The sequence below is a fragment of the Xenopus laevis genome, chromosome 4S (assembly GCF_017654675.1).
Source record: "Xenopus laevis strain J_2021 chromosome 4S, Xenopus_laevis_v10.1, whole genome shotgun sequence".
In the NCBI taxonomy this organism is placed as follows: domain Eukaryota; kingdom Metazoa; phylum Chordata; class Amphibia; order Anura; family Pipidae; genus Xenopus; species Xenopus laevis.
This window is the reverse complement of record NC_054378.1, coordinates 106,997,044-107,024,812: the sequence shown is the minus strand read 5'-3', so window position 1 is coordinate 107,024,812 and position 27,769 is coordinate 106,997,044. Positions and strand designations below refer to the sequence as shown.

At 41.0% G+C, this 27,769-nt stretch overlaps 1 protein-coding gene across 1 annotated transcript in view; it reads right to left on the bottom strand.

Moving 5' to 3' along the window:
* The window catches only part of LOC108715834 (testis-expressed protein 264 homolog), a 29,654-nt gene extending 9,098 nt beyond the window's left edge, over positions 1-20,556 (bottom strand). Inside the window, exons 1-3 of the mRNA XM_018261322.2 lie at positions 19,709-20,556; positions 15,818-16,039; positions 1,279-1,435 (exon numbers count right to left, since the gene is read on the bottom strand). Coding sequence (XP_018116811.1) covers positions 1,279-1,435; positions 15,818-16,039; positions 19,709-19,975 — 646 coding nt within the window. The 5' untranslated portion in view covers positions 19,976-20,556. The remainder of the gene's footprint in view (positions 1-1,278; positions 1,436-15,817; positions 16,040-19,708) is intronic.
* Between the last annotated feature and the right edge of the window lie 7,213 nt (positions 20,557-27,769).

Below are 27,769 nucleotides of genomic sequence, written 5' to 3'. Positions count from 1 at the left end.
CCTGCACATCATTATTCCAATTGTTCCACCTTAGGTGGGCATATTGGAGTGAAAGATTTGCTTGTTTGGCGCTAAACGAGTAGTGTATGGCCAACTTTAGTATTATTACAGGCACATTTATCAAAAGTCAAATTTCAAATTCATGTGAGTTTTAAAAAACTCCCCTAAACTCGAAATTTATTTAAAAAAAAGGAAATTTTCAAAGTCGGATGGATTAAATCGACCTGAAAACTCTAATTTAAAAAATTCGAATGTCAGGAAGGTTGCAAACAACTCCAAATTGATCCCTGGACATCTCCCATTGACTTAAATAGCAATTTGGCAGGTTTTTAGGTGGTGAATAGTCGAATTCGAGTTCTTAATGGGTCAGAGTATGATAAATCTTGGAAATCAAATTTTTTTAAAAAAACTCTAATTTTTATAACTCCCTAGTCGATTTTGACAGTTTTGACCATAAAAAAATTTGAAACCGAATTTCGAATTTTCAATTCGACCCTTGATGAATCTGCCCCTTAGAGTCTTATTAGACTCTAGAATTCATCAGCACTGGGTATACATTAGTGATATGCAGGCCAACCCAAACCCGTGGGACCCGCAGGTCGGGAGGGTTCGGGCCGACTCCTGTACAAAATCTTCGGGCGGGTGCGGGTCAAGCTCTTCTCCTGCTCTCCCTGCCGGCGACCTAGTACTGCTGGCTTCCGGCGTTGGAATTTTTAGACTCCCGCCTGCCCCGCCCCCTTTATGACGTCACTGCAGGGCAGGCATATAAAAAGAGGACAGGAGCGGGCCCGGGCCGGGTGCGGTTCGGGAGGGGCAGGTTAGGGTCGGGTGCGGGTTGAGAAATTTTCGACCCACATATCACTAGTATACATGGAGGGAAGATGGGGAGATCCAGAAGGAATATACAGCAGGATATAAGGTTTACAAACATTGTAAAGCATTGTGTTATACTGACAAGATGTATTACATTTTATTATGGCAAAAAAATAATATGTCGTTTGGGAAACAACTGAAAATTCACAATGCAAAGCAGCTGTTTCAGAACTGTTAATCTTCATTCCCCTGGCCTGTTACAGCTGTTTCATTATTTATCTGGGCTCCATTATAATCTGAGTGGGGTGGACTAATTTGAGTTCTGGTACACAAAACTACTCTTCATCTTCAGAGATACTGATTCTAAGAAGAACTCATACACAAAGAGATGGTATGGCACCACTGCGTACTAAATGGGCAGGAAGGAATAAGAAAGAGAAGCAGTTATGAAAGTAAATTGCCTACCTGCAAGCTCAGGCTGCTCTGTCTCTCCTCTCTCTTTCCTAAGCAGCTCCTTCATCTCTGGAACATAGAACTCATCCTGGCGAGACAGTGGGCACATGAAGATTATCTTGTCCCCTTTGTAAATTTCTACATAAGGATGAGCACATAGCTTTCTCTCCTGAAAGAAGAATAGGAAATGCAAGTTCAGTGTTAAACTTACACACAGTATTTCCTTATATATGCACACACATACCTTACATAGCAATGCAATATTACTATTTATTATTATTAACATGTTTTTATAGAGCGCCAACATATTGCACAGTGCTGTAAAGTTAGTTTATACAACTAAATGACATTAATTACATACGTAGAACATATGGAGTTACATACATCACAACCAAAACTGGTACAAAAGGTGAGGTAGGCCCTGTGCAAAAGAGCATACAATCAAAAGGGAAGGGAATAAGACATATGGTGTGGGAGTGGGCAAGATCAGAAATAAAGGGGACCCATCAACCAAATAAAATATTCCAAATTCTATTTTATCATGTTAGTCAAGCAAGATGAACTTCACTTACACTGTATAAATGATTTGAATCTTGTTTCCATCAGTCAGCAAACTCATAATTATAGCAAGCAGACAGGAGCCATTTGGGGACAGTGTTATTAAAGGGATACTGTCATGGGAAAACATGTTTTTTTTCAAAATGCATCAGTCAATAGTGCTGCTCCAGCAGAATTCTGCACTGAATCCATTTTTCAAAAGAGCAAACAGATTTTTTTGTATTCAAATTTGAAATCTGACATGGGCTAGACATATTGTCAGTTTTCCAGCTGCCCCCAGTCATGTAACTTGTGCTCTGATAAACTTTAGTCATTCTTTACTGCTGTACTGCAATTTGGAGTGATATCACTATCTTCCTTTCCTCCCCAGCAGCCAAACAAAAGAACAATGGGAACGTAACCAGATAGCAGCTCCCTAACACAAGATAACAGCTGAGCTCCCTGGTAGATCTAAAAACAGCACTCAATAGTAAAAGCCAAGTCCCACTGAGACTATTTCAGTTACATTAAGTAGGAGAAATAACAGCCTGCCAGAAAGTAGTTCCATCCTAAGGTGCAGGCACAAGTCACATGACTGGGGCAGCTGGGAAACTGACAATATGTCTAGCCCCATGTCAGATTTCAAAACTGAATATAAAAAAATCTGTTTGCTCTTTTGAAAAATGGATTTCAGTGCAGAATGCTGCTGGAGCAGCACTATTGACTGATGCATTTTGAAAAAAAAACATGTTTTCCCATGACAGTATCCCTTTAATAACACTGTCCCCAAATGGCTCCTGCCCACTTTAAGTGGGTGAGAGATGTAGTATGTGGTATTGCATTTGGTAGTTAAGAGTGAGGGTATGCTTATCTAATAAGTGAGCTTTAAGAGATCTTTTGAAAGCAGAAAGGTTGAGAGAAAGCCAACAGACCGTGAAAGAGAATTCCAGAGGAGGGGTGCAGCCCTTGCAAAGTCTTGAATGCGAGCATGTGAGGAGGTAATGAGAGAAGAGTTGAGGAGCAGTTCAGTAGAGGAGTAAGCGGTTGGGTTAGTATCTAGAGATGAGTTCAAGAATGTAGGGAGGGGCTACCTATCTATATCTATAATAGATACTTCCGGGATATTACGGTTAATAATTATCTGTTTTAGAGAGGTTTAATTTAAGGTAGCGTTGTAACATCCAAGTAGACATAGAGGACAGGCAGGAGGAGATTCTAGTTAGGAACTCTGGGTTGAGATAAGGAGAGGAGAGATAGATCTGAGTATTGTCAGCATAGAGGTGGTATTGAAAACCATTGTAGAATAGTTTGCCGCGTGAAGAAGTATAGAGAGAGAATAATAAGGGGCCCAGGACAGAGCCATGAGGAACCCCAACAGAAAGAGGTAGGGGAGAAGATGCTACTCCAATTTTAGAGACAATGAAGAAACAATTAGTGAGGTAAGAAGAGAACCAGGACAGGGCTGTGTCACGAAGGCAAGAGAATGGAGGGACTGGAGGAGGAGAGGATGGTCCACAGTGTCAAATGCAGCAGAGAGATCAAGCAGTATTCATAGTGAGAAGTGGTTGTTGGCTTTAGCTGTTAAAAGGTCATTAATTAGTCAGGTTAGGGCAGTTTCAGTGGAGTGTTACTTAAAACCCGATTGCCGGGGGTCCAGATGGTTATTGTCTGAGAGGAATGAGATTAGTCAGTTGTAGACTAGGCGTTCAAATAGTTAAGAGATGAAAGGTAGCAGAGAGATAGGTCGGAGGGTGTCAAGATTGGAGGAATCAAGAGAGGGTTTTTTCAGAATGGGGGTGACAAGAGCACGTTTTAGTTGAGAAGTAAAGATTTCAGTTGAGAGCGAGAGAATAGAAATCTGAATTCTAAGATGGAAAAAACTGAGATATTCTGCATATTATGGTAATTATAAAAGCATGTAGGCAAATAGGATAAGTATGCCTAAAGGTCACTATGGGATTAGATTTTGAAATCAGGATACACTGCAGAGTTAGGGATATTAAGAGCAATGCCTGTGCACTTCCATTTTTCAGACCCCTCTATGGGCTAATTAGCAATGTCAGCACCGTGCCCTGCTGTTAAACTGCAGTTCTCCCCAGGAGGACAGAAACCTGGACTTCTCATTAGAAAGCTGCATCTAATCCCTGATAAATGGAGGACGGGTGGTTGGATATTATCAAGACAGACAAAGGCAGCAGTGTTTTGTTTATCATTGGCTGAGCTTTCAAAGTAGCAATTTTCTTTTAATATATAAGATGCCTTATGGAAACAGTAGTATTTCAGCAGTGACATAAAGTTTATTGGATTAACAGAAAATATGCAATATGCATCATAACAAAATTAGACAGGTGCATAAATTTGGGCACTCTAACAGAGATTTTCAATCAATATTTAGTTGAGCTCCTTTTGCAAATGTAACAGCCTCTAGACTCCTCCTATAGCCTTTGAAGAGTGTCTGGATTCTGGATGGCGATACATTCGTACATACAAAATCTCTCCAGTTCAATTAAATTTTATGGCTGCCGAGTATGGACAGCCTGCTTCAAATCATCCCATAGGTTTTTGTCGGGGAACTGTGAAGGCCATTCCAGAATATTGTACTTCTCCCTCTGCATAAATGCCTTTGTAGATTTCAAAGTATGTTTAGGGTCATTGTCTTGTTGGAATATCCAACCCCTGCGTAACTTCAACTTTGTGACTGATGCTTGAACATTATCCTGAAGAATTTGTTGATATTGGGTTGAATTCATCGATCCTCGACTTTAACAAGGGCCCCAGTCCCTGAACTAGCCACACAGCCCCACAGCATGATGGAACCTCCACCAAATTTGACAGTAGGTATCAGGTGTTTTTCTTGGAATGCGGTGTTCTTCTTCCGGCATGCAAATCGTTTTTTGTCTCATTAGTTTAAAGTACTTTCTTCCAAAATGACTGTGGCTTTTCTAAATGAGCTTTTGCATAAAACAAGTGACTGATTGTGGTGTGAGTGCAGAAAGGGATTCTTTCTCATCACCCTGCCATACAGATGTTCTTTGTGCAAATTGCACTGAATTGCAGAACGATGTACAGATACACCATCTGCAGCAAGATGTTCTTGCAGGTCTTTGGAGATGATCTTTGGGTTGTCTGTAACCATTCTCACAATCCTCCACATATGCCGCCCCTGTATTTTTCTAGGCCTGTTAGACCTGGGTTTTACAGCAACTGTGCCTGTGGCCTTCCATTTCCTGATTACATTCCTTACAGTCGAAACTGACAGTTTAAACCTCTGAGATCCCATGCTGTCCGTAATCAGTATTGAGCAGTTACATGCATTCAAATTAGCAAAATTACAAGGGTACCCACATTTTTGAACAGCCAGTTTTTCACATTTGATTTAATTTCATACAACTGAATACTGCTTTACTAAAAATCTTTGTTCGGAAAACACCCCAGTACTCAGATGTTCCTGGAAAATGAAAGACATACCACTGTTGTCTTTTTTGTTGAAAGTGGAGTAAATTATTATGCAGGCTGAGAGGGGTTCCCAAACTTTTTCATATTCTAAAATGCAGTTCATTTGTTAGTAAGGCCTGATACTGGCAGGCAAGCTAAATTAGGTGTGTGTGTGTGTGGGGGGGGGGCTACACTAAAAGAAAGAAGAAAAATTAGGGATATCTGCTGTGAGGCCTTGTGCAGAAAATAGTGGATTGCGGTTCATAGCACAGGCTAATAAAGCAGTAGGAGAATTATGGTCCACTATTCAAAAAAGTTCAGCCACCAATTAAAATAAAAAAAAGAGTCTATAAACCTTACATTAGACAGATAAATGATTCATTTTCTTTAATGGGGGAATAGTACAGTTGTGCAGGTGGGACAGAAACATGGGCTTGATATATTAGGATTAGTAGCTATGGCCTATTAAATGCTTACACAGTGATAGAATCCATTATTTCCTAGGTGAATAAGGTAAGCTGTCAGAGAATAAGTTGAGCTGTCAGAGGTGAGAGAGACTGGTCATTGAGATTGGGTGAGAGAGACTATGAGATACTAAAACACAAATTGACACAAGAATGCATGTGATTGCTTGGGTGACCTATACTTTTTCACTTACTGGAAGATAAATACTGCCTATCAATGGTTACACCTCATAGCTTTTAAAGAACAAGGTGCTACTGCTTATGTGAGAGAGATCAGGTCTGACCTTCTAGATGGGGAACACTGAAATTTATCTCCTAGGCGAGTAAAAGTGGGACGGTGAGATTGCCCAGATTTCTGGCTATTACAACCTAAAAAAAGGAATATTGGAAACTGGAACTGAGGTTGAGTTGAGTGAAACTGGTTGTCACTACCTCTGTGTATCAGACTTGGTTTCACTGCTGAGGTGAAGAAGACAGGCTGTTGCTAGCTGCATAGGAGACTACCACCAGCCAAATGAGTGCCTAGGTGAGTAAACTGGCTGCCATTGTTTAGGTGATGAGTAAAGTTAGTCGCCACTAGTTAGATGCAAGTGAATGGCTATCACTGGTTACATGAGAGAAACAGGCTGGTTTGAAGTCTGATACAGAAGCCCATGTGTACACAATAGAAGGAAAGAAATGCTGTGTTTCTTTTGACAGAGGACTCAGCAGCATTAGGGTTTACTGGTGTATTTATTTAGACCTTTCTGATAAAGCTTACTTAATTCTAGCATTTCCTTCTCCTTTAAGACTGGCTGTCACTGGATTAGTGAGAGAAGCCACCTGCCACTGGTGAGATGAGTCATGCCGTTTTAGGTTAGGAGATTGAGACTGCCTGTCGCTGGCTGGTTAAGCAATACTGCCTACCACTGGTTAGATGAGGTAGGACTGATGCATGGACACTGCCTTGGCGGGGCGCATCAGCTTATGCATACTTTGTACAAACCATGTAACCAAAAGTGTCTCTTTTTGCCAAATTCAGATAGGTTCTCTTTAATCCAATTGTTCCTTAAAGTTGTATAATGATAGTGCTGGGTTAATTTGTTTAGTTCAGTATATGATATAAGCCACACACCCATGCACCAGACTGATTTTAATTGCAACACATGGATGAGCTGCATTTTTTGTTTTTGTATATGAGTGAAACTGGCAGTTACTGGATAGGTAAGTAGAAAAGGCTATTAATGGTTAGATGAGTGGGGCTGGCTGCTACTGGTTGGTAGAATAAAAAAACAGCAAGCATTGGTTAGATGAAATAGACAGGTTGACACTGGTTAGATAAATGTAAATGGTTTTCATTGGTAAGGTGAGTGTGACAGGTTGACACTGATTAGGTGAATGTAAATGGTTTTCATTGGTTAGGTGAATGTAAATGGTTTTCTTTGGTTAAGTGAAAAATACAGGTTGACACTGGTTAGGTGAATGTAAATGGTTTTCATTGGTAAGGTGAGTGAGATAAGTTGATAGTGGTAACATGTCAGCAACTGGATGTCATTGATTTAGGGTGCAACTTGCGAAGCAAAGAAAAGCATGGAGTGAATAATAAAAGTTAATACTGGTTGAATATCATTAGCATGCTACAGTGTGTAGGACATAGCTCATGTCTGAGCAGTATTTGTGTGCATGACTGCGCTTGACATGATGAAAGTGTGAAAAGGTTTTCATTCTCGCTTCCAGCATGTGTAACGATGATTGCCAAAAGCTTCATTCAAAGGCAATCCTCTTTCTTTACACCCCAACAAATATAGATTTAGGTCTATAAATAGATTTATATGAATGCAAAAACATTTTTTCATAATTATAATGCACACATCATGGCACTTTATAAATGTCTACTCAGACCCGGGTATGTGAGTAGGGGGTCAGGCTGCAGCTGCTCTCCCCTTGGTGCCGATGACACCACAACTCACAGCAAACTCATTAAAATTTCATTCCCAGCTGGATCGGACTCATTAAAATACAAGTTGAATCCTGACAGTCCGAGGGGAGGAGCGGACAGCCCGTCCAGAGCAGCCTAAGGGAGTGGGGAGAGGGTCTCTGGAGAGAGGAGAGCAGGGAGATGGGAGAACACTCTGGAGAGAGGTAAGCAATTAGACAGAGGGCTGCAGAGAGGAATGGAGGATGAACACGTTGTACAGAGATAAAAAGAAAAGAATATAAGACTTTGCTTAGAGCTGTGTATGGAAAGCAAGCAGGCTGCGCTATGTGCCCATCAGTGTGGAGGCAAGATGCTCTGCAAAGGGGGGAGGAAAGATGTTCTGCACAGGGGGATACAAGATGCTCTGCAGAGGGGGAGACAAGTGGGTAGGATAGTCTGCAGACAAAAATAATGCTGAGAGCAAGATGCTATTAATGAACTCTACTTGAGAGGGAGAGAACAGTGGAGTTCTTACTCTAGAGTGTATCCTTGGGGCAGAATGGACAATGAAGGAATGATCCTGCCCCTCCTTCTCCTTTTCCCTGGAGAAACCTGAAGCCATAGCATCAAAGCCCACACCACTAAACACACTAACTTCATCATAGCATGGAAGCCTCAAGGGAAAAACATGAGCAAAGAAAAGGAAAATGGGTGGCAGACCAAATAGAGCGCAGAAAAGGGTGGATATGAGAGAGCATGTGCAAAGGAAGGGAATTGCCATCTTATTATGATCTTTTATGTGTATGTATTTTTTACATGTATATATATGTGCCACCCATGGTGGAGCTCATAATGTAATCTCCATGATACAAATACACTGAGGGTAGTATCATCAGAAGCCAGATTAACTCAGTTTTATTGAACTACAGGGAAAAAATCAGCCCAAGCAGGCACAAGTTGAACAAACACACTGCACAAACATTGTAACCTGGTTGTGATTGAACCCCAGACCCCAGGGCTGTAAGGTGGCAATCCTTACCACTGTGGCATAGTGGAATAGAAAAATACAGATAGAGATTAGTTTGAGTGGAGTTAGGAAACCACTAAGGAAGTACAGGTAAATTAGTTAAAATATAAATTCAATGGAATAGAGGGGTTAAAGAAGGTAGATAAATATGTGTAGGGAAAGCAGGAAAGGGAATGAGTCCTGCGTGGGTCCATCTTTTGGAACCCGTACCCGCAACCTGCAATCCGCAACCCAGACCCACATCCTTACCCGCTTGGACCCGCTACCCGACCCACAAGTACCTTATCCGCAACCCGCGACCGGCTGACCATCAAGAATCAGGAAGTTCTGTCATTGTAAACCGGAAGTGACATCATTGCAAGTAGGCATGATTAGAAAAAAAGGAGTAAAACAGGAAGTGCTGTCATTGGAAACCGGAAGTGACATCATCAGAAGTAGGCATGATCAGAAAAAAGGAGTAAAAATCGATATAGACCAGTGGCCCGACCCGCGACCCACGTCTATACCCGCACCCGGAACTTCTACCCGAAACCCGCAGGTTTTTGCAGGTAACCCACGGTTACCCGACCCGCTGCAGGACTCTATGACAGGGGGTCTCTATATCAGAAGTGGAAAGATGTAGTATAATGATGGCAATATAGATACCGGTTGGGCAGCATGCAGCCAGGGTCACCAGCAAGAATCACAAGGCCCATAATAATAAGTTAGCACCCCACCCAAAGAGGGCCTTATTGTTAATCCACTGGTCACATGGGTTCCTAGCTGGAGGGCCTCCAAATGAAAATCACTCGTGGATGCATAGTTATGACCTCATGCACCCCAGTCACGACCATTATACCAAAACATGATGCACAATGTCCCCCAAACCTCACCCACTTTCCCATATGCCATGCACCCTTTGCAGCCTACAAATCACAGTTTGCAGTCTGCCATGGGGCCTCGAATTGTAGTCCCTCCAGTACCCCCCTTGATGGCGGACCTGCCTGCAGCCCCCAGTGCTTGCGAAACTACCAATAAGACAGTGCTGAAAGAGAGAGCAGACGCACTACATTCAGTCACTAAATTCATATTCTAGTGTCTTATTCAAATCAATGCATGGTTGCTTTGGGAATTTGCACCCTAGTAACTAGATTGCTTAAAATGCAAAATGATGAGATGTCGAAAAAAAAAGCGAAATAACTCAAAAACCTTAAATAATAAAAACATTAAAACCAATTGCAATTGTCTCTGAACACTGCTCTCTACATCATACTAAAAGTTATCTCAAAGGTGAACCACCCCTTTAAGTGGCATATTAAAGAATCTTATCAAACTGGTATATATATTTAAGTAAATTTTGCTCTTTTACATCTCTAGCCTTGAACCAACATTTCAGGATGGTCTGTGTGCTGCCTCAGAGATCACCTGACCAGAAATACTACAGCTCTAACTGTAACAGGAAGAAGTATGGAATTAAAACACAGAACTCTGTCTGTTAATTGGCTCATGTGACCTTACAAGTATAGTTTGTTTGGAATGTTTGTATGCACCATGAATCATACAATCTCAGGGGGCGGCCCTTATTTTTAAAATGGCTATTTTCTATTTATGATTACCCAGTGGCACATACTACTAAAAAAGTATATTATTATAAAAATAGTTTGTTTACATGAAGCAGGGTTTTACATATGAGCTGTTTTATGCAATATCTTTTTATAGAGACATACATTTTTTGAAGGGTATAGTTTTCCTTTAAGGATGTATAAAGCCACCCACCCAGTCAGAATCCTGCTCACAACTCAGTTTCCCCCCCCCCCAACCTGTCCCAATCCCCCTTTCTCTCTGTCTGGAATCTCATTTTCACCTAAGTACTAACAGCAGGTGCCAATTTACACTCTGCAACCAGAGCCGAGAGTAAAAAGCACCCAACTATTCTTACGCACAGACTATAATTGTTCTTTTGTGCACCAATCAGAACTCTCAAACAGTCACAGGTAGGGTCTTCAATCATAACTCAGTTATAATAGCAACAATATCAGAAAGAACTGGCATTGCTGGTAGGGTGGTTTATCATCGAGTGGCCAGATTATATATATTATTTATTTGAAGACAGGCAAACTCTAAATACCATCATTTGCAAAATAGCATCACTCTGGGACTGCTTTCTGGAGAATCTGTGCATCACCCACTATGGAGGGATTTCAAGTTCCCAGTTCCATCACTTCCCAATAGAACAAGGTGAAGGAGGGGCTGCATAACACTGTGAGTTTAAGGGGGTGGGGAAATGGTTCTTACAAGTGGACAGACTATCATGGTTTCCTTTCCACCTGAGGAATAAGGTACATCTGTGTAAAAATAAAAAATATTTTTTTATTTATTTTTTGTAGTTCAGATATTATTTCACCTTTTGGCACACAATGGCACGTATGACATTTCCCTTATGGCATACACTTTACAATTTTCTGCAATTAAAGGGGAACTATCACAAAAATGAACATTTAATATAAGCTTCATACTGAAAAAAAGAAACTTTGCACATACAATCAATTAAATATTCTGCATCGTTTCTGAAATAATCAAGTTTATGTTCACTATCCCTCTCTCAGCATCTGTTTCATTGACAGTTAAGGCCCCCATACATGGTTTGATAAAAGCTGCAGACAGACCAAGTTGGCAGCTTATTGGCCCGTGTGTGGGGCCATTAGACAGGCGTCCTTGATCGATATCTCTCCTAAAGTCGGCCAGATGCCGACTGGGCAGGGTAAAAAATTCTGTCAGATCGTGGTCCAGCGATCCAACCGCCCGTATCGCCTCCATTCTGATCCGTTAGTTGGACCCTAGGGCCCCCGATCGGATCACCCTGATATCGCCCACCTCAATGTGGGCATATCGGGGAAAGATACGCTCGTTTGGCGACATCCGCTCATTTGGCGGATCTCCCTGTGTATGGCCACCTTTAGATCCAATACATCTTATAGGGGGTCTTCCTTTCCTAGCAGATGAATTAGAGATCACTCAAAATAGTGTTCCAGTACAAACAATCTAACAAAATAACTGCCTTTTGCACAAATCCTGCATGTAGAGAGACATGAGTTCTGGTGATTTTAATAGAGTGAGCTCTAATACATGTTCTAGGCAAAAGGAGCCCCCCTATAAGATATACTTGATCTAACTATGAATGAATATCTGACACCCAACTCCTGCATGAAGAGAGAATGAAGAGAAACAGATACTGAGAGAGGGATAGTGAACATAAACTTTATGTTTTTCAGAAAGGGTACATTCTTTTTAATTAATTATATTTAGAAGGTTCTTATTTCAGTATGCTGAAGCTTATATTCAATTTTAATTTTTGCGATAGTTCCCCTTTAAATATGGAAACAGGATTTGCCATAAAGATTATATGCCGGATATCTAAGACAGGACCAACTGTAGAAAAGATGCATTAATATATATATATAGATATACAAGTCAAATGCAATCAGTTTGCATTAGTACAGCCCAGCAAACTGCATATATTAAGAATCTTTTTTTTTTTTTTCTGGTAACTTTCGCTTGTATTGCTTCTCAGCCAGTGTCGGACTGGCCCACAGGGATACCAGGAAAACTCCCGGTGGACCCAAGTGTCGGTGGGCCCTTCTGCTCAGCCAACTATTTGCTTTGTTTGCCTATACAACAGCAATTGCCTCATTTCTATATAACAATAAAGAGAAAAAATGGAGGAAGAGACTGATAATATTTGAGAAGAAATGAAAGAATAAAGAAAGTGAATGATACAGAAAGAAAAATATTTCGGAGAGTGGGCCTGTGCCCATAGGTTTTCTGGTGGGCCCCAGGCATCCCAGTCCGACACTGTTCTCAGCTGAGCTGCCTGGAATTCTCCTTAGCAAACAGCGATATCAGCAGTACCTCTAGTGGCCAAAAGAGATACTGTTGTTGCTCTTATTGCCTATTGCAGTAATTCTCAAATGTATAAGGGCACTACAGTAGTGATGTGAGGGCTGCCCTAAAACCCACTGGTTAAGCAGGTTTGGGCTGGCTTCTGCACACTCTTTGGCGGGTCACAGGAGGGTGCAGGTTGAGATCTTCGTTCTGCAATCTTCTACTTCCAGTAGCCACTATTTATATATGTGCGCCTGCCCTACCCCATTTTGAGCCGTCAGAGATGGGTGCAGGTCTATAAATAGAAGTGTCAGTAGGGTTCAAGTTGGGTGCGGATTGGGAGCGGCGGGTGTGGGTCAACTTATATACTAAGGATGCATTGAATCCACTATTTAAGATTCGGCCAAATACAAAATATACGAATCCTAATTTGCATATGCAAATTATGGATGTGAAAGTAAAAATTGGAAAAATATTCTAACTTCCTTGTTTTGTGACAAGGTCACGTGATTTTCCTTCCCGCTCCTAATTTACATATGCAAATTAAGATTCAGTTCAGCCAGGCACAAGGATTCGGGCAAATCCAATTCCTACTAAAAAAGGCAGAATCCTGGCCGAATCCCAAACCAAATTCTGGATTTGGTGCATCCCTTTTTCAATGTGAGTTCAATCTATAGGATTTGTGCTGAACATACCATTAATATAGGAAACCCCCAAGCATCAGAGCATACTATAATTCTTTTTTAAAAAATGTAAAATCAGGTAAATAAAGGCCACCTCTTTAAACTGAGGAAGAGAACTTTCACTTAAAGCAGTGCAAATGGTTCTACATGTAAGGGCAGTAAGTTTGTGGAAAACCCTGCTGGGTGCAATTGTAACTGGAAATTCCATCAATGCCGGCTTTTAGAGGTACTTGGATAACTTGGTACTAGGACCGGCATATACAGATTATACATATAACTACATGTTGTTTGACTATGAGACAAAGAATTCCTACTTCTTAAGGGGAAAGGGCACACACAAATGTTAATCAGGATATCTACAATGAAAGCACAGAAGGCCATGACTATATTGTATGATAAACTTGCCACATCACATAAGTAAGCCTTATTTCTGTTTGCTTTGTTATGAACTGAATATCTCCTGCTGTTTTTCACTTAAACATTGAAAGATGCTCTGAGGCTCCATTGGGTTTAAGTACCTCACCCACATCAGGGATTCTTCTAATCATCTTATAATTAAAGTAGAAGGAGAGCTACCAAAGCAGTTTATTGCCAATAGATTATTCACAATAGTGCAAACTATAACACTATATTTATTCTGCAGAATGCTTTACCATTTTGAGTAAACAGCTCTAGAAGCTCTCTCTGTTTGTTTAGGATAGCAGCTGCCATATTAGCTAGGTGTGACATAACTTCCTGCCTGAGTCTCTCCTTGCTCACTCATAGGTCTGGGCTCAGATTACAGCAGAGAGGGGAGGAGGGAGGGGAAAAGGGAGTGGGATATAGGAGCAAACTGAGCATGCTCAAGCCCTAGCACTGGAGGTTTATGCTATAAACAGGAAGTCTGATACAGAAGCTCATGTGTGCACAAAAGAAGGAAAAAAATGCAGAATTAATTTTGAGGACTTAGAGCTGCATTACTTTGGGGTTTACTAGTGTATTTATATAGACCTTTCTTATAAAGCTTACTTAATTTTAGCCTTTCCTTTTCCTTTAAATTAAGTTACAGTCTCTCTCTTTATTTCAAATAAAAATCAGGATAAGTATGAATGTGACATGGACAGATCAAGGTACAACCTAGCTCTATGAGGGAGTGTTACCAGGCCATGTGGGTATTGGGCTGGCCTGAACATCACAAATGTGTTGGTGAATGTTAAATCATATTTTGTATATGTTTTTACATAAATCATCATTTGCTTACTGTATAGCCTTTAAGTGCTAATTGAAGTCAATATGGTATACTGAAATATTAACCTGAAATGTTGTTTATTTATACCTCTTGTAGCTAATAGAAGGTCTTCTTTCAACCTTCCATCTTCTTGGCCTTTAGATCACATTCCAGCTCCATTCTGTTTCTTTCCTCTGTGGGCACATTCCCTTCTGCAATTAAGCATGCATTTTTCTTCCCATAAAAACCCTCTTAAAACTATATTGTCTTTGTACTTCACTTGCCTCTGAGCTTGAGCTGCTAGCCTACAAAAGTCTGACCTATATACCACTGCACTCTGGCTGAACATTCAATGCTTCCGTGACACTGCACTTACTAAAAAGCGAAGACCGGATTCACCAAAGAGAGCTGCTTGATAAAAATGCAACGTTTGGTGGTGTGGCTGTAGCAAATGAAGACATTTGCTGTACAATCCCCCCACAGTAGTGAAACTGTGGTCATTGGGCCCTTGGTGCCCACTTATCAAGTGTATGTTTTTCAGGCTTTTATAAGGAGGCTGAACACAGGTTTATTACTAGTAAATACAATACAGCTGCCATTTAAACTTCTATTTGTTGAATATTCTGTCAATGCCAAAAGTCCTTTATTTATCTATGGCCTAAAACACTCACTTAGCACATACCTGAACCAAAACACAGGGTAAAACACACATCAAAACAGATCATTGCATCCAGCAATGATTAATCAGTAGGGGCATATTTACTAAGGTTTGAATGGTAAATTTGAATTTTGTATATGTGCTAAAAATGCTAACACAATTTTAAAACTGTTTTCGATTCGATAGTCAGGACTATTCGAATCAAATTTTTGACGTTCACATTTTTACATAATTAACATACCATTCCAATTGTGAATAAACATCAAGATCAGCAGCAGTGTCTCTCTTATCAAACATACAGTATCAGGCTTGATCATCTTACTTTCCCAAATTATATTAACCTCTATTTTTTTCATAGAACATGAACTTCTAAACTATTTCTCTCTACCAGTTTTAAGCCCAGGCATCCCTTGGCTACCACAGTACATCAACCTCTGCCCTCCTTTTACCCAGTGCATACATTTGCTTTTGCATACTGTATTTCTTACTACATATCTCTTCTAATCAAAGCTAATGCTATCCATCTTTAAATTTTTCATCCAACTAAAATATCAAGGTTTTCATTTCTCTCTCACCATACATACATCACCTCTGGTTATCTCTCTTCACCAAACACCTACCAAGTAAATTAAAGGTTTCTTCTCTTTCCCTGTCAAATAAAACAGCCTTTGTGTCTCCCTCTCATTAAATAAAAATATGCTAGCTTGTCATCTCACTCAGCCCCAAAAATGTACGCGGTAACACCATATAAAACCTAAAAATGTCATGTGTCTTGTTATTACCTTAACATACTTCTCCAGCGCTGGATGAACTCGGGTAGTTGCAAGCTGGATTGAGAATGGGGTGGTATGTGGGAAGGTAGCCATAACAGCATGATTCACTTCTGGCAAAACACAGAACTTGAAGCCATGTTTACGGAATATTCTGACATGATCCGGAAGAGGCTTCTCATCTCCTTCACTGAGAATACTGCCCACTATATATCTGCAAAACTCCACAGGGACCTTGAAAAAAAGGTGAAACACAAAATACTGGTTATATGGAGACCAAGCTAGAATATCACAGAAAAACAAAACTGGTTTGAAAGTACTGAATTACAACAATGAAACAAACAAAAAACAGAGCAAACACTTTGGGTTTTTTGTTATCTAAATAGTGGTGGTATTCGCTGTATATTGCAATATAATCAGAACAAGTACATTTCCTGAAGCTCAAGTTGACATGTATACACAAATAGTGTTTCATATGCAATATAGAGACACATCTGTGTTCCAGTAACAGGTGGCTACCCCATCTCCCTGTGAGACTGCCTGCGTGCCTCTTAAGGTCTGTTATAGGCTAGATAACATTCCCTTGAGTACCTGCAGCTATGTATATCTTCTTCTGTCTCTCCACATGCTTTAAGCATTGCACAAGTTCTTTCCCAGAACAGTTATTATCCAAAATTAACTAGTTTGATGCCAGAAATACCTCTAAGGCAGTGATTCCCAACCAGTGGCTCGTAAGCAAGTTGCTCGCCAACCCCTTGGATATCGCTCCCAGTCGCCTCAAAGCAGGTGCTTATTTTTGTATTCCTGGCTTTGAGGCACATTTTGGTTGCATTAAAAAATATATGTACGGGTAAAGGATCCCTTATCCGGAAACCCGATATCCAGACAGCTCCGAATTACGGAATGGCTGTCTCCAATAGACTCCATTTTATCCAAATAATCCAAATTTTTACAAATGATTTCCTTTTTCTGTGTAATAATAAAACAGTAGCTCGTACTTGATCCCAACTAACATATAATTAATTCTTATTGGAAGAAAAAACAGTCTATTGCGTTAATTTAATGTTTAAATGAATTTCTAGTAGATTTAAGGCATGAAGACCCAAATTACGGAAAGATTCGTTATCCGGAAAAACCCAGATCCCGAGCATTCTGGATAACAGGTCCCATACCTGTACTGCCAAACAGATCCTCCTGTAGACTGCCAGTTCACATAGGGAGTACTAATAACCAATCACAGCTGATAATTGACATTCCCAGGAACTTTTGCATTCTTGTGTTGCTCCCCAAGTCTTTTTTACAATTGAATGCGGCTCACGGGTAAAAAAGGGTTTGGTAACTCTGCTCTAACCCTAAACCTCTGCTCTAACTGTATGACCTGTAGCAGTGGCAACGGGAAATCAACCTAAAAGACAATTATGGAGTGATTTGGGGACCATGCCTGTTTTCTCTACTGGATACAACTGGTAGCCCAGACTAATTGCCTTAAGATGGCGGTTTGTTGCCCTAGTTATTCTTGGAACAAGTACCAAATGGCTAATACAGCTATATTAGATGTGTCACCTTGTTTTATGATAAGGGGGGATCATGACTATATATTAAACAGCCAACCGATATCCGATAAAGTCCTACATGGTCTCATGTTCGTAAATGTGGAGTAATAAAGTTAATTTGGCAGAGATCCCTTCATGCAGGTCCAGCACAAACAATTGTAGGGCCATAAAAAAACACCCAATTAAATATATAAGTTGCTACATGGGTATGGTATGGGACCTGTTATTCAGAATGTTTGGGACCTGGTGTTTTCCGTGTAATGGATCTTTCCGTAATTTGGATCTTCATAACTTAAGCCTACTAGACAATCATGTAAACATTAAATAACACCCAATAGACTGGTTTTGCTTCCAATTAGGATTAATTGTGTCTTAGTTTGGATCAAGTACAAGATACTGTTTTATTATTACAGAGAAAAAGGAAATCATCTTTAAAAATTTGGATTATTTGGATAAAATGGGAGCTTTCTGGATAATGGGTTTCCAGATAACAGACCTGTACTATAAATATACCCAAATATACGGTATGTGTCAGGGCTGTCATTGCACATGAGCCTACTTGATAATCAATAAGTACAAGTAATATCATGCTTTTATTTAAACACTTCAAACAAACAAAATATAGTATATATTTATATATATTTGTATATCTTAATATCAAACAATAAAGGGGTTGTTCACTTTTACTATGATATAGAGAGTGATATGCTGAGTCAATTGCTGTTGGTTTTCATTTTTTATTATTTGTGGTTTTTTAGTTATTTAGCTTTTAATTCAACAGCTCTCCAGTTTGCAATTTCATCAATTTGGTTCCTAGGGTTCAAATTACACTAGCAACCATGCACTGATTTGAATAAGACGCTTGGGATATAAATATAATAAAAAGCATTTTTTTTAGATGGGGTCAGTGGCCCCCATTTGAAAACTGAAAGCAGTAAAAAAAAAAAGGCAAATAATTAAAAAAAAATAAAAAATAAACAATGAAGACCAAATGAAAAGCTGCTTAGAATTGGCCATTCCATAACATACTAAAAGTTAACTTAAAAAAGTGAACCTCCCCTTTAAGCATGCATAGAATGTTAAGAAATTGTTTTTCAAATTCTCAATGTAAGGTTACAAATTTATTGCTGTTGCTACTTTTTTGTTACTCATCTTTCTATTTAGGCCTCTCCTATTCACATTCCAGTCTCTTATGCAAAGCAATGCATGGTTGCTAGGGAAATTAGGACCCTAACAACCAGATTGCTGAAATAGCAAACTGGAGAGCTACTGAATAAAAAGCTTAATGACTCCAAAATCACAAATAATAAAAATGATAACCCACTGCAGATTGTCTCAAAATATCGCTCTCGTCATCGTACCAAAAGTTATTTTAAAGGTGAACAACCCATTTAATGCGCTTAAGGGATATGATGTGCCACATGACGTGCTGCAACTTTAGCATTACTCGAAAATTTGGAAAATGTGAGGATTTTAGCTGCAGTGCCGTTTCTGAGGCAGGAGCTGCTTTCCTGTCCTGGAGGGAGGCCACAACATTAGTGTGAAGAGCGCAATTGTGCTCTCGCACACTAGTAATGTTGAATTTCCGAAATTTGGCTCTTAAAGGTACCTGGAGCAGCTTTTTGCTGACCCTATCTGGCGCTGCTGTTGGAGGTGAGTTTTTCAACGCGCCTCATTAGCAGAGGGCCCCTGTTTAGTTGTCACAGTACCATGACCTTTGGCTTTGTGCCTTTATATTAGGGACTGGCAATCTGTGGGTTCTGGCAAATGCCAGAGGGGCTGCTATAAGGTCCCATAGAAAGTCAGTATTTAGTGGGCTGGTGGGGGCTGTTTGGGGCTCTATGTGAGCTGATTGGGCCTCTGTGTACCTGAAATGCCAGGGCCTATTTTAATTCTCAGTCTGGACCTGTTAGGGATGCACCGGCTGCACCCACTATTTTGGATTCGGCCGAACCCCCGAATCCTTTTTGAAAGATTCGGTCCAATACCAAACCAAATTAGCATATGCAAATGTGTGACAAAAAGTCACGCACTTTCCCTCTTCTCCCCTAATTTGCATATGCAAATGTAGATTCGGATTTGGTTCGGACGGGCAGAAGGATTCGGCCGAATCCGAATCCTGCTGAAAAAGGCCGAATCCTGGCTGAATTCCGAACTGAATCCGGGATGCGGTGCATCCCTACTTTATATTGTCAAGGAACTTTTCGGTGACTTCTAATATCCTTATAGTTTAGAGTAGAGGTACATAATTCCTTAAATATATATTTAAAACACAATTAGATCCATTCTAGAAGCGGCAGTAGACGATTGGCGTAATTGAGCATTAAACACAACCTCTGCGTTCTCTCACCTTCATGGGGTTGTCATAGTAAACCCCAATGGACACCAACTTGGGAGCAAGGCTGACATTTTCTGTATACAAATTGCCACTTTCGTCATAAGGTCCCACTCGAAATTTGTAAGCCAACACCGCACCCCTGATAGGCGGGGGCCCTGCCCGAACCTCCACTTCTGTGAGCAGCCCTGAATACACAGCTAAGCCAAACAAGGTGAGAAGTAGAAGAACTACCATGACTGCTACGAGGGAAATCAGCACCCATTCTGGTACAGAGCTCATCCCAGAAACAGGGTGACTGACTAACTGCAAGAGAAGCACACGTGGTGGGGACACCTCACACCTCCTTAGCCAATGGGGTCAGCAGCTCTTTGACAGGAGCATAAACACGTGATCCCCCACTCAGGTTTGGTAGAATCAGGGGTTTTGTTTCAGAGCTGACAGGCAAGTGGTGCTTAGGACTTGTCCTTGCTTGTAGAAGTGATTCAGTGAAAGACAATCCTCTGCACACTTCCACAGATATCTCCTTCCAAAACGAGCAGCTTCCGGGTACGATGGTGGTGGGCGCAACTACTATTGTAGGGGAGAATTCATGAATTGTACTACAAATATTGACGCTGAATCCTGCATGTAAACTGAACGTCCGCTGCTGGGTGTCTTTAAACAAATGCAGACGACCTTCTATATCAGCGGGCGGTCACCATGGAAACACAGATGGGAGATTCCAATTTCACGCTTTTAGTTAACTCAGCTTACAGTTCTCGGGAGCTGTTTAAGTTTATCCGAAAAGGAGCAACTATCTTCTGTTTAGCCTATAGGATAGCGTGTAAGTGTGACGAGTGGAACTTTGCCGGTCATATGGTTGTGGGCGGAGGCAGGAGAACAGCTTTCTTTGATTGGCGGAAAATAGGCCGGCGCTGTGCCTTGATTGGATGTCAGGATTAGGCGGGAAACCCTAGGGAGAAAAACCCTGAGGGAAATAAGAGGCCGGTCACAGCTGATGACATATCAGAGTAACCTGGTGTAACAAGAACGCAAAGGTGCCACAAGGACATTGTAATGTGAATGTGCTGTGGTATCATCTCAGCGTGTGACTTAGTAAAATAAATGTAAAGTGCTGCTAGCATGTTTAAATCTAGAAGGTTCTTGTGGTGAAACAAGACCGTGTCAGGCCTCCCCTGAGGTACATTAACATTCCTGAAAACTGAAGCAACATGAATTAGCCTTAGGCAGTGTTGCCACCTTTTGCATAAGCAAAATCAAATTAGTCCTCCCCCATAAGTTTTTGACCAGCAGAATTTGTGGAGAGGCCACCAAGGCCCCGTCCTAGGGCGGCAGGATTTAAGAGGGAGGCAAGCTGCCCAACCACACCCACATTGCTTCAGGAACACTGGCGATGTGAAGGAAATATGATAGTTTTTAACATTTCCCATGCGCTAATCCCCATTGCTCTGGTCCCGATTATGAAAATTTGAGCAAATAAAAGGGAGGGGACTGACAGCACGCCTAGGGGTGCCTGCTATGTAAATCTAGGCCCTGTTGACCAAACATAATTTTATACACAAAGACTCTGGGGAGATTAGTCGCCCATTGAAAAATCGCCTCTTCGGGCAACTATTCTAACCTAAATGGTTTCCCGCCAGCTAGAATGTAAATCGCCGGCAGGATGGCACTCGGAAACGCTTCGTTTTCCGATGTTGCCTCGTGAGGAAATTTTGGATGACTTCAGAAAACTAAGCTCTCCGAGTGCCATCCCACCGGCGATTTACATTCTAGCTGGTGGGAAGGCATTTAGGGGAGAATAGTCACCCGAAGAAGAGTTGATTTGTCACTGGGGGACTAATCTCCCCAGAATCTTAGTGTGTGTCACCACCCTAAAGCAGAAGGAACCCACCTACCCTCTTTATACTCTCTCTACTCTACTCTCTATAGTGCCCCAAATGCTTCTCTAGAGGCTGCACCCCCCCCCCTTCCTCCTTAGAATGCAGAGTAGCACGGCTGGCTTGGGGCCGGCATGTCTAATGAATTATGAATATGACGCCCAAGCTCCCCAGGAGGAAATTAAATTTTGGCTTGAGGAAAACTCACTTTTGCTACATTCTTTCAAAAGTCAGTCAGCAGATAGGCAAATCCAGTTTTTATTATTATTATCATTATTATAATTATTAATTATATATTTTTAGAGCGCCAACATATTGAGTAGTGCTTTAAATAAATGTGCTTATACAAAGAAATCCCATGAATGTCATACATAGAACATACAGAATTACTTACATAACAAATAGTACCGGTACAAAAGGTGAGGAAGGACCTGTGCAAAAGAGCTTACAGCAGCAATTACATTTGCAAAAAATATAAAACCAATGAAGGTCTGTAATTAATGCACATTGCAAAGTTGCTTATAATTACATTTTCTTTCTTTTGGCAACATTGTATTCTTTGATTTACATCCTCTTTAAGATAAGATGAATCAGCAGTCGTAGGCAAAGGTCTTTTTTTATACTTGCCCTAACCCTTTTACATTCAATGATCACTGAAGTAGCAAAATATACCACTTGGATTTATGGTAGTCTGGTAAATAACACACGGTCCTACTGAATTAAGCACCCAGAGCTATATGCAGGACTGGATCATATTGGCTACTCCTAAGCTGTACTGACATGTAGAGCATTTTTAAAGCACAATGAGCTTGGTACAATAAAGAATAATAGAGTTTATAGGTCAGTGACACTGTGTTTCCAGTAGACATACCGAGGGTGAACGTTCACCTCCACAACCCTATGCATTAATTCTGACTAGTGGAGTGGTTTTATTTATCCTGTCAACTGTACTTTTATTTGCACTATAAATAGAGAACTAAGCTCATTTAGCTTTAAAGGAGAAGGAAAGGCATTTTTACTTCGGGGTGCCAACAGTTAGACACCCCCAACTAATTGTATTTACTTACCTGACACCCGGCCAGTGCTCCTATCAGCAGAAACCTGCATCGCCCCGGATTGTCTTCTTCACTTCTACTCCTTTCAAATTTCCTGGGGCAGATGCATGCGCAGTGGAACAAAATAGCTGGCTTTTTAGTTACAGTTTGGCTTTTCGCTCTACTGCACATGTGCATCCGGAAGAAGAAAGAAGCAGGAAGAGGATCGCTCCATGGTGCTCCCTGGAATAAACCCTGGACCGGTGCAGTTTTCTGCTGATAGGAGCACCGGCCTGGGGTTTTAGGTAAGTAAATACTTGGCACCCCCAATATAACATGCCTTTCGTTCTCCTTTAATGTTTAGTTTGTGCCTTTGGATTTCTGGGTTCATTTTAATCTGAAATCTAAGTTGCACCTCGAGATCCCTGAGTTAGAGTCTTGCGTGGAACCAATTTGTTAAACCCGACCCGCAACCCGCATACTTACCTGCTTGGACCCGCTACCCGACCCAAAAAGTACCTTATTCGCAACCTGATCCGTGACCCGCTGCCCATCAAGAAATAGGAAGTGCTGTCATTGTAAACCGGACGTGACATCATTAGAAGTTGGCATGATCCGGGGAAAAAAGGAGTAAAACAGGAAGTGCTGTCATTGTAAACCGGAAGTGACATCATTAGAAGTAGGTGTGATCAGAAAAAAGGAGTAAAACTTGCTATTGAGAAGACCGAGACCCGAAGAACTGCCGACTCGCGTCTATACCCGCTCCCGAAAACTCCATCTGCAGCCCGCAGGGTACCGCAGGTTTTTGCGGGTAACCCACAGGTACCCGACCCGCTGCAGGACTCTACCCTGAGCAGAGCTGGACTGATAATTAAAATGGGCCCTGGCATTTCAGGTATTCAGAGGCCCACCGGCCCACACAGAGGCCCAAACAGTCCACACCAGCCCACTAAATACTGACTTTCTATGGCACCTTATAGCAGCCCCTCTGGCATTTGCCAGAACCCACAGATTACCAGTCCGGGCCTGACCCTGAGTGTTCTCTAAGTAATTATGCTCAGTGTAATATGCAGAGGGTTAAAATGTGTTGTTCAGTTGGTTTGGTTAAAGAATTCTCTTTCAATAGACTCATGTAGTTGCCAACTGTGCCTTATTACCAGTGACAGTCCCTGGTTTGACTTTCCCTTTAAATTGCTTTCCTTGTGAATATTGCTGTCTTTTTGCTGGCCAACTGCTTAGAAGAATTTCTTTGACATGTGCATAAGGTCTTGATCAGTTACCTTCCACTTCCTAATATGACAAAGGTTGGCTTCATAAATCCATGTCTCACCTGCCTCCCTTGACGGGGGGGGGGCATTCCCAGTAAGAGACAGGTTATGGACAGGGACTTCACAAGCAGGATGGGTCCTTGTTAGATTGGAATCTGACCTGTGCCTGGAGGTAGTAGGCTGGTCTGAACATGGCCAACCTGTGTATCGCTGGTACATATAACCCAGTTGCAGTAACTGAAACATTACAGTAATTTTGCAAGCTATAAATGGCACGGGTGACACAATGTTCTGTGTGTCATTGCTCTGAGCCAGTAACACCAGGGAATTCCCTAAATGAATTTGATGCTCATTCTGGCAGTCAATTGCTGACTGTTAGGGCTCTTACACATGAGCGTTCCGACCTGCGCTCCCCTGCGTTCCGTTTTTTGTCGTTCAGCCGCAGGGGAGCGCAGGAATAGACGCAAGTCATTATTTGAAATGGGGCTGTACTCACTCAGGCGCATGTAGGCGCCGAACGCAGGTTGAGACGCAACATGCTGCATTTTTCCTGCGTTCGGCGCCTACATGCGCCTGTGTGAGTACAGCCCCATTTGAAATAATTAAATGCGTCTATTCCTGCGCTCCCCTGCGGCTGAACGCCGAAAAACGGAACGCAGGGGAGCGCAGGTAAAAACGCTCATGTGTAAGAGCCCTTAGGCTCAACCACAAGAAAACAAATAAAAATGTCTGCAAACGCCAGAGCTGATCCCATAATCCACTGCAATATGACCCATGTGCAAGGAGATTTTATATTGTGGCAGTTTTTATACCAATTTCTTCTGGATATTCTGTTTTTTCCCACACCAGCAAGTTAATTGCTCTTGCTGAAACTGACCCTTGTGCATGCAAACCTGTTTGAGAGAATGTGATAGGGATATTAGACTAAGCTTCTCAAGAGTATGGGCTGATATGAATGATGTGCATCTCTGAATGATGATCTCTGTAATAATGTACTAATACAGGTATATGGGATCCGTTATCCAGAAACCTATTATCCAGAAAGCTCCAAATTACAGAAGAACCATCTCTAATAGACTCCTTTTTATCAAAATAATCCAATTTTTTTTAAAATGATTTCATTTTTCTCTGTAATAATAAAACAGTACCTTGTACTTGATCCAAACTAAGATATAATTAATCTTGATTGGAGGCAAAACAAGCCTATTAATTGTTTACATGATTTTCAGGTAGACTTAGGGCTCTTACTCACTGGCGTGTGTAGGCGCCGAACGCAGGTTCAGACGCAACATGCTGCATTTTTCCTGGTTCGGCGCCTACACGCGCCTGAGTGAGTACAGCCCCATTTGAAATAATGACTTGCGTCTATTCCTGCGCTCCCCTGCTACTGAACGCCAAAAAACGGAACGCAGGGGAGCGCAGGTCAAAAAAGCAAGGCCTATTGTTGCAATAACATTGCAACAGTTTTTTTTTATCTTTATTGTCACATACATGGTCCTTCTGTCCACACATATATTCTAAGATTAAAGCTGTCACTCATCATTCTTAAAAGGAATACAGTCATCACATAATAAGCCCGTTTTATAATAGTAACAAGCTGTAAAACCTCTATTTTTTGTTACATTAGAGGTTTATTTTGTGTATTTTTATGGTTATGCCACAATTTCACATTGTGCATATGCTCCAATTTTCCTTTACCGCTAAGAAAAGTTGAATTTCTATTATTCTATAGAAATAAAGGGCATAGCTCGTCAGGCACAAATGACATTAAAGGTCAGCAGTTTACAAGTGCTTAAAGGGGATCTAAGCCCGAAAAACAAATTGATGCACACTTGTTCAGGTTGCTTCTATGAGGACTTACAATTTCAGTTCCGTTCTCCTTTAAGAGCTTTATCATCTTTCTTTGGTATGAAACGTTGACACATTTGCAATTTTTTCAAAAGTTCTGCAAGTGCATTGCTCTTTTTATATGATGCATATGTCCTATACAGTAGCTACACTGCCTTGCAAAAGTTTTCACCCCCTTGGCTTTTTACCTATTTTGTTACATTCCAACTTGTAATTGAAATGTTTCTTAGACTATTGTATGCAGATCCATCATATAAAATAAGATTAAGTTGGCAAAGTGAAATGAGAAAAATATATATAAAAATAGAATTAAAAAAAAATCCTGGTGCGACCAATTACCTTCAAAAGTCACAAAATTAGTGAAATGAAGTCCACCTGTGTGCAATCTAAGTGTCACATGATCTGTCAGTATAAATACACCTTTTTTGACATGGTACCACAACAAACCTGCCAAGAGAGGGCGGCCCACCAAAACTCACAGACCGGGCAAGGAGGGCATTAATCAGAGAGGCAGCACAGGCAGGGCCGGATTTACATAGTGGGCGCCCCTAGGCCAACTACCGTTCGTCGCCCCTGTCCCCTCCAGGGGACAGGAGCAATGGGGATTGGTGCATGGGGAATTTAAAAAATGATTGTATCTCCTGTGCATCCCCAGTGTTTTTGAACCAATGTGGGTGTGGTTGGGCAGCATTCCGCCCCCCTAAAATCCTGCCGCCCTAGGCCCGGGCCTAGATGGCCTTTCCACAAATCCAGGCCTGAGCACAGGAGTTGCAGAGTTCCACAGCAGAGACTGGAGTATCTGTCCATAGGAGCACAATAAGCCGTACACTCCATAGAGCTGGGCTTTATGGAAGAGTGGCCAGAAAAAAGCCATTACTTAAAGTTAAAAATAAGAAGGCACGTTTTCACAAAGTACTGACTTGAGGGGGGTAAACAGTTATGCACACTGAATATTTCTGTTATTTTGTCCTATTTGTTGTTTGCTTCCCAATTAAAAAAATAAATAAAAAATCTTCAAAGTTGTAGGCATGTTCTGTAAATGAAATGGTGCAAATTCTCAAACAATCCATTTTAATTCCAGGTTGTGAGGCAACAAAACATGAAAAATGCCAAGGGGGGGGTGAATACTTTTGCAAGGCACTGTACATACACCACGGCAATTTACTTCTGAATGAGAGTGCAACTATATTCCTATTTTCCGCTCTCTTTCTGTTAAAAGTATATAAATGTATATATATTTGACCTACGCTTGCACCCCCTTAAGGTGGCCATAGATGTTAAGATTTTTAAAAGATCTTTTAAAAAGACCAAGCTTATCTTGAAATGATTGTTCAAATGTATGATTTGTCCATCAACTAAAAGAAATTTCAAATGATATTGTCTAGCTGAAGCCAGGAAAACTGTGGATAGCTGCCTGCTTGGCCCTGCAAACAATTGGACAATGGATACATTTCACACTGTGAATCTTCTAACCTGACCAATTGAGTTTCTGACAAGTGTCGGACGAAAAATCATTAGATGGGATTGTTCAATGAACACTCATAATGTCTATGGTGAGCTTTAGACTCAAAATGTAATGCAACCACTCCCCAGATTTTTCTATTGTGGAGTGATGGATTCAGGCATTGACGTCCATGTGCCAGAGTGGGTGGTTCACAGATTCTCTTGAAAGCATTGGGAGTTCAATTCCCAAAATCCATCACTTTACAATGGAAGAAGATGAGGGATGGGCTTTATGACACTGTGAGCCTAAGAGTAGTTTGGAAACGGTTTGTTCAAGTTCTTTCATTCTGTGCAATCAGGTATGTCTGTGAAAAAAATCATAATTGCTTCAGGAATTTAGATGTTTATGCACCTTTTTTAAATAAGTCTAGTTTAATGAGCTCATGTCAAAATGGGAGGTATATTTTCTATGAAGAGAATGGTCTCCAAAAGGACTTAAAAACAAACGTCATGTGAATTCTACAAGGAATATCTTTCCTAACTGACTTAACTTTGTAGAGCAGTAAAGGATAAAAGTAATATAAAAACAAAGCACACTAAAAA